Consider the following 6,780-nt stretch of genomic DNA (forward strand, 5'->3'; position numbering starts at 1 on the left):
TCTGTAATTCGTGTTACTGCAGTGTATAACTGTAATTTGTGTTACTATATATGGTGTATAACTGTAATTTGTGTTACTATATATGGTGAGTAACTGTGATTTTGTTACTGTGTCATGTTATTGTGGTGTGTTACTGTGATTTATGTTACTGTGGTGTGTAATTGTAATTTATGTTACTGTTGTGTGTAACTGTGGTGTGTAACTGTAATTTATGTTACTGTGTTTTGTGTAAGTGTCATTTGAGTTACTATATATGGGGTGTTACTGTGATTTGTGTTACTGTAGTGTGTGACAGTGGTGTGTTACTGTTGTATAACTGTAATTTGTGTTACTGTGGTGTGTTACTGTAATTTGTGTTACTGTGGTGTGTAACTGTGATTTGTGTTACTGTGATTTGTGTAACTGTGATTTGAGTTACTATATATGGGGTGTTACTGTGATTTGTGTTACTGTGCGGTGTTACTGTGATTTGTGTTACTGTGGTGTGTAACTGTGATTTGTGTTACTGTGGTGTGTAACTGTGATTTGTGTTACTGTGGTGTGTTACTGTAATTTGTGTTACTGTGGTGTGTTACTGTAATTTGTGTTACTGCGGTGTGTAACTGTGATTTGTGTTACTGTGGTGATCATGTGTTACTGTAATTTGTGTTACTGTGGTGTGTATCTGTAATTTGTGTTACTGTGGTGTGTTACTATAATTTGTGTTGCTGTGGTGTGTTACTGTGATTTGTGTTACTGTTGTGATCATGTGTTACTGTAATTTGTGTTACTGCGGTGTGTAACTGTAATTTGTGTTACTGGGGTGTGTTACTGTGGTGTGTTACTGTGATTAGTGTTACTGTGTCATGTTATTGTGGTGTGTTACTGTGATTTGTGTTACCGTGGTGTGTAACTGTAATTCGTGTTACTGTGGTGTATAACTGTAATTTGTGTTACTATATATGGTGAGTAACTGTAATTTGTGTTACTATATATGGTGTGTTACTGTGATTTGTGTTACTGTGGTGTGTAACTGTAATTTGTGTTACTGTGGTGTGTAACTGTGATTTGTGTTACTGTGATTTGTGTTACTGTGGTGTGTAACTGTGATTTGTGTTACTGTGGTGTGTAACTGTGATTTGTGTTACTGTTGTGTGTTACTGTGATTTGTGTTACTGCGGTGTGTAACTGTAATTTGTGTTACTGTGGTGTGTAACTGTGATTTGTGTTACTGTGGTGTGTTACTGTAATTTGTGTTACTGCGGTGTGTAACTGTAATTTGTGTTACTATATATGGTGTGTTACTGGGATTTGTGTTACTGTGGTGTGTAACTGTAATTTGTGTTACTGCGGTGTGTAACTGTAATTTGTGTTACTGCGGTGTGTAACTGTAATTAGTGTTACTATATATGGTGTGTAAATGTGATTTGTGTTACTGTGGTGTGTTACTGTAATTTGTGATACTGTGGTGTTACTGTGATTGTGTTACTGCGGTGTGTAACTGTAATTAGTGTTACTATATATGGTGTGTAAATGTGATTTGTGTTACTGTGGTGTGTTACTGTAATTTGTGTTACTGTGATTTGTGTTACTGTGGTGTGTAACTGTAATTTGTGTTACTGCGGTGTGTAACTGTAATTAGTGTTACTATATATGGTGTGTAAATGTGATTTGTGTTACTGAGGTGTGTTACTGTAATTTGTGATACTGTGGTGTTACTGTGATTGTGTTACTGCGGTGTGTAACTGTAATTAGTGTTACTATATATGGTGTGTAAATGTGACTTGTGTTACTGTGGTGTGTTACTGTAATTTGTGTTACTGCGGTGTGTAACTGTAATTTGTGTTTCTGTGGTGTGTAACTGTAATTTGTGTTTCTGTGGTGTGTTACTGTGGTGTGTTACTGTGATTTGTGTTACTGTGGTGTGTTACTGTAATTTGTGTTACTGTGATTTGTGTTACTGTGGTGTGTAACTGTAATTCGTGTTACTGTGATTTGTGTTACTGTGGTGATCATGAGTTACTGTGATTTGTGTTACTGTGATTTGTGTTATTGTGGTGTGTTACTGTGGTGTGTTACTGTAATTTGTGTTACTGTGATTTGTGTTACTGTGATGTGTTACTGTGATGTGTTACTGCGATATGTTACTGTGATTTGTGTTATTGTGGTGTGTTACTGTGGTGTGTTACTGTGATGTGTTACTGTGATATATTACTGTGATTTGTGTTACTGTGGTGTGTTACTGTGGTGTGTTACTGTGATTTGTGTTACTGTGATGTGTTACTGTGATGTGTTACTGTGATTTGTGTTACTGTGGTGATCATGAATTACTGTGACTTGTGTTACTGTGATTTGTGTTATTGTGGTGTGTTACTGTGGTGTGCTACTGTGATGTGTTACTGCGATATGTTACTGTGATTTGTGTTACTGTGGTGTGTTACTGTGATTTGTGTTACTGTGTCGTGTTACTCTTACTAATGATGCTGTGATGTGTAACTGTAATTCATGTTATTGTTGTGTGTTACTGTGATGTGTAACTGTAATTCATGTTACTGTGGTGTGTTACTGTAAGTTTTGTTAATGTCCCGTGTTACTTTTTATTTGTTACTATAGTGTTTATTACTGTCATGTTACTGTGGATGTGATTAATTCATCTCACCTTGTCCCCAAACTGTACACAGTTGATGCTGCACTTGTTGCTTGATGCTTTGAGCAGCATAGGCAGGAATTTACACACTGCATCAGAAACCTGGACAAAAAAAATAAAAATCAGAAAAAACACTTCTTTACAGCTGATATGATTTAATGTTCAATCAATTGATGTGATGTAAATATTGTTAAAAGGGTATAATTAGTTATGGTCACCAGATGTAAAGAACTCAATATTTTTGAAGAATATGTGTCAAAAAATTTCATAAAGTTTGCCTTGTATATTTGTATGCCCTACATAACTCAGAATAAATATATTCAAGACAAAGATGCTCTGCTCCAATACTTAAAACTAGCACTGCAAGGTAAAAAACGTTTGGTTAAAATAAATTTATATAGCGAGATTAAACAGATTTTTTTTAGACTGCTCATGAGATGTTCCCCAGTGTCTATCTTTTCTGGGTTTTACATCTAAGGATGCATCAACATTTTAGTTTTTGCATTCTTGCTTGTGTTTCTGGGTATAAAAGCGCATAACATGTCAACAGTTATAATTTGTTAAACACGTGTGAAAAGTGACACATATCATAACTAATATAATACTTTTCCTCAGTTTTAAAGCAAAAGCAATTTTTATCAGTTAGCCTGCAGAACTTAGAAATGGAAGGCAGCATTATTATGAATGAGCGTAATATATTAGGAAAATAAAACCAATTAAGATATTCAATGCACAACATCTTCCCCACCCCCCAAAAGTAATTTTTACTATATCCTGTGAGAAAACAAGGACATAGTCATTTAGATCCCCCACCAAAGGAATTTTAGAAAAGATTTTTGCAAACTACAGGGTTGATGTTATATAGTGAATTTTGTCCTTCAGTTTTACTACAATTCATTTTGATCTTAACTTCAGACCTCCAACATTGTCTCTGACTTCTTTATTAGGGAATTAGACTTTGGAAAATGGTGTTTTACAATATTAGTCTGCAGTGAAAATATTCTAAAAACTCCAAACTCTGTAAACACAAAATTTTATCGTTGAAACTGTGAATTAGGCAGTTTTGGCTTTGTTTCCAATTGGCAACAGAAAATTGATTTGTGTTAACTACACTTCCCTGATCACTTGTGTGATGAAGGTGACAGAAAACATACCATACTAGTAATCAAAACATCACACAGGAACAATTAACTGGTTGTGCTGCGTGAAGCTTTCTACGAACCGACAGGTGATGTATACACCTGATGTCATATCACAAAAACCAAGAATGATGATGTAATTCTGATGAAATAATCATCACAAATACCAAACAGTATGGTGTACATGTATTTATGTATCATATCATAATCACAAACACCCAACAGTATGATGTACATGTATCATATCATACTCAAAAACACCCAACAGTATGCATGGTGTACATGTATTTATGTATTATATCATAATCACAAACACCCAACAGTTTAATGTACATGTATTATATCATAATCACAACCACATAACAGTATGGTGTACATGTATTATATCATAATCACAAACACCTAACAGTATGGTGTACATGTATTTATGTATTATATCATAATCACAAACACCCAACAGTATGGTGTAGATGTATTTAGGTATCATATCATAATCACAAACACCCAACAGTATGATGTACATGTATTATATCATAATCACAAACACCTAACAGTATGGTGTACATGTGTTTATGTATTATATCATAATCACAAATACCCAACAGTATGGTGTACATGTATTTATGTATTATATCATAATCACAAATACCCAACAGTATGGTGTACATGTATTTATGTATTATATCATAATCACAAATACCCAACAGTATGGTGTACATGTATTTATGTATTATATCATAATCACAAATACCCAACAGTATGGTGTACATGTATTTATGTATTATATCATAATCACAAATACCCAACAGTATGGTGTACATGTATTTATGTATTATATCATAATCACAAATACCCAACAGTATGGTGTACATGTATTTATGTATTATATCATAATCACAAATACCCAACAGTATGGTGTACATGTATTTATGTATTATATCATAATCACAAATACCCAACAGTATGGTGTACATGTATTTATGTATTATATCATAATCACAAATACCCAACAGTATGGTGTACATGTATTTATGTATTATATCATAATCACAAATACCCAACAGTATGGTGTACATGTATTATATCATAATCACAAACACCCAACAGTATGATGTACATGTATTTATGTATTATATCATAATCACAAACACCCAACAGTATGGTGTACATGTATTTATGTATTATATCATAATCACAAATACCCAACAGTATGGTGTACATGTATTTATGTATTATATCATAATCACAAATACCCAACAGTATGGTGTACATGTATTTATGTATTATATCATAATCACAAATACCCAACAGTATGGTGTACATGTATTTATGTATTATATCATAATCACAAATACCCAACAGTATGGTGTACATGTATTTATGTATTATATCATAATCACAAATACCCAACAGTATGGTGTACATGTATTTATGTATTATATCATAATCACAAATACCCAACAGTATGGTGTACATGTATTTATGTATTATATCATAATCACAAATACCCAACAGTATGGTGTACATGTATTTATGTATTATATCATAATCACAAATACCCAACAGTATGGTGTACATGTATTTATGTATTATATCATAATCACAAATACCCAACAGTATGGTGTACATGTATTTATGTATTATATCATAATCACAAATACCCAACAGTATGGTGTACATGTATTATATCATAATCACAAACACCCAACAGTATGGTGTACATGTATTTATGTATTATATCATAATCACAAACACCCAACAGTATGATGAACATGTATTATATCATAATCACATCACCCAACAGTATGGTGTTCATGTATTATATCATAATCACAAACACCCAACAGTATGGTGTACATGTATTTATGTATTATATCATAATCACAAATACCCAACAGTATGGTGTACATGTATTATATCATAATCACAAATACCCAACAGTATGGTGTACATGTGTTTATGTATTATATCATAATCACAAACACCCAACAGTATGGTGTACATGTATTTTTGCATTATATCATAATCACATCACCCAACAGTATGGTGTACATGTATTATATCATAATCACATCAACCAACAGTATGATGTACATGTATTATATCATAATCACAAATACCCAACAGTATGGCGTACATGTATTTTTGTATTATGTCATAATCACAAATACCCAACTGTATGGTGTACATGTATTTATGTATTTTTTAATAATCACAAACACCCAACAGTATGGTGTAAATGTATAAATGTATTATATAATAATCACAAATACCCAACAGTATGGTGTACATGTATTATATCATAATCACAAACACCAAACAGTATGGTGTAGATGTATTTATGTATCATATCATAATCACAAATACCCAACAGCATGCATGGTGTACATGTATTTATGTATCATATCATAATCACAAACCCAACAGTATGGTGTACATGTATTATATCATAATCACAAACACCAAACAATATGGTGTAGATGTATTTATGTATCATATCATAATCACAAATACCCAACAGCATGCATGGTGTACATGTATTTCTGTATCATATCATAATCACAAACACCCAACAGTATGGGGTAAATGTATAAATGTATTATATAACAATCACAAATACCCAACAGTATGGTGTACATGTGTTTATGTATTATATCATAATCTCAAATACCCAACAGTATGGTGTACATGTATTTATTATCATATCATAATCACAAACCCAACAGTATGGTGTACATGTATTATATCATAATCACAAACTGAACAGTATGATGTACATGTATCATATCATAATCACAAACACCCAACAGTATGGTGTACATGTATTTATGTATTATATCATAATCTCAAATACCCAACAGTATGGTGTACATGTATTATATCATAATCACAAACACCCAACAGTATGGTGTACATGTATTTATGTATAATATCATAATCTCAAATACCCAACAGTATGGTGTACATGTATTATATCATAATCACAAATACCCAACAGTATGGTGTACATGTATT

General features: G+C 32.5%; 1 protein-coding gene across 1 annotated transcript in view; it reads right to left on the reverse strand.

Moving 5' to 3' along the window:
* LOC110454461 overlaps positions 1–4,040 on the reverse strand; it is a 15,128-nt gene extending 11,088 nt beyond the window's left edge. The window contains exon 1 of the mRNA XM_021503963.1: positions 2,639–4,040. Within this exon, the coding sequence (XP_021359638.1) occupies positions 2,639–2,698 (60 nt within the window). The 5' untranslated portion in view covers positions 2,699–4,040. The remainder of the gene's footprint in view (positions 1–2,638) is intronic.
* Between the last annotated feature and the right edge of the window lie 2,740 nt (positions 4,041–6,780).

The sequence above is a fragment of the Mizuhopecten yessoensis genome, unplaced genomic scaffold (genome assembly GCF_002113885.1).
Source record: "Mizuhopecten yessoensis strain PY_sf001 unplaced genomic scaffold, ASM211388v2 scaffold7875, whole genome shotgun sequence".
Classification (NCBI taxonomy): domain Eukaryota; kingdom Metazoa; phylum Mollusca; class Bivalvia; order Pectinida; family Pectinidae; genus Mizuhopecten; species Mizuhopecten yessoensis.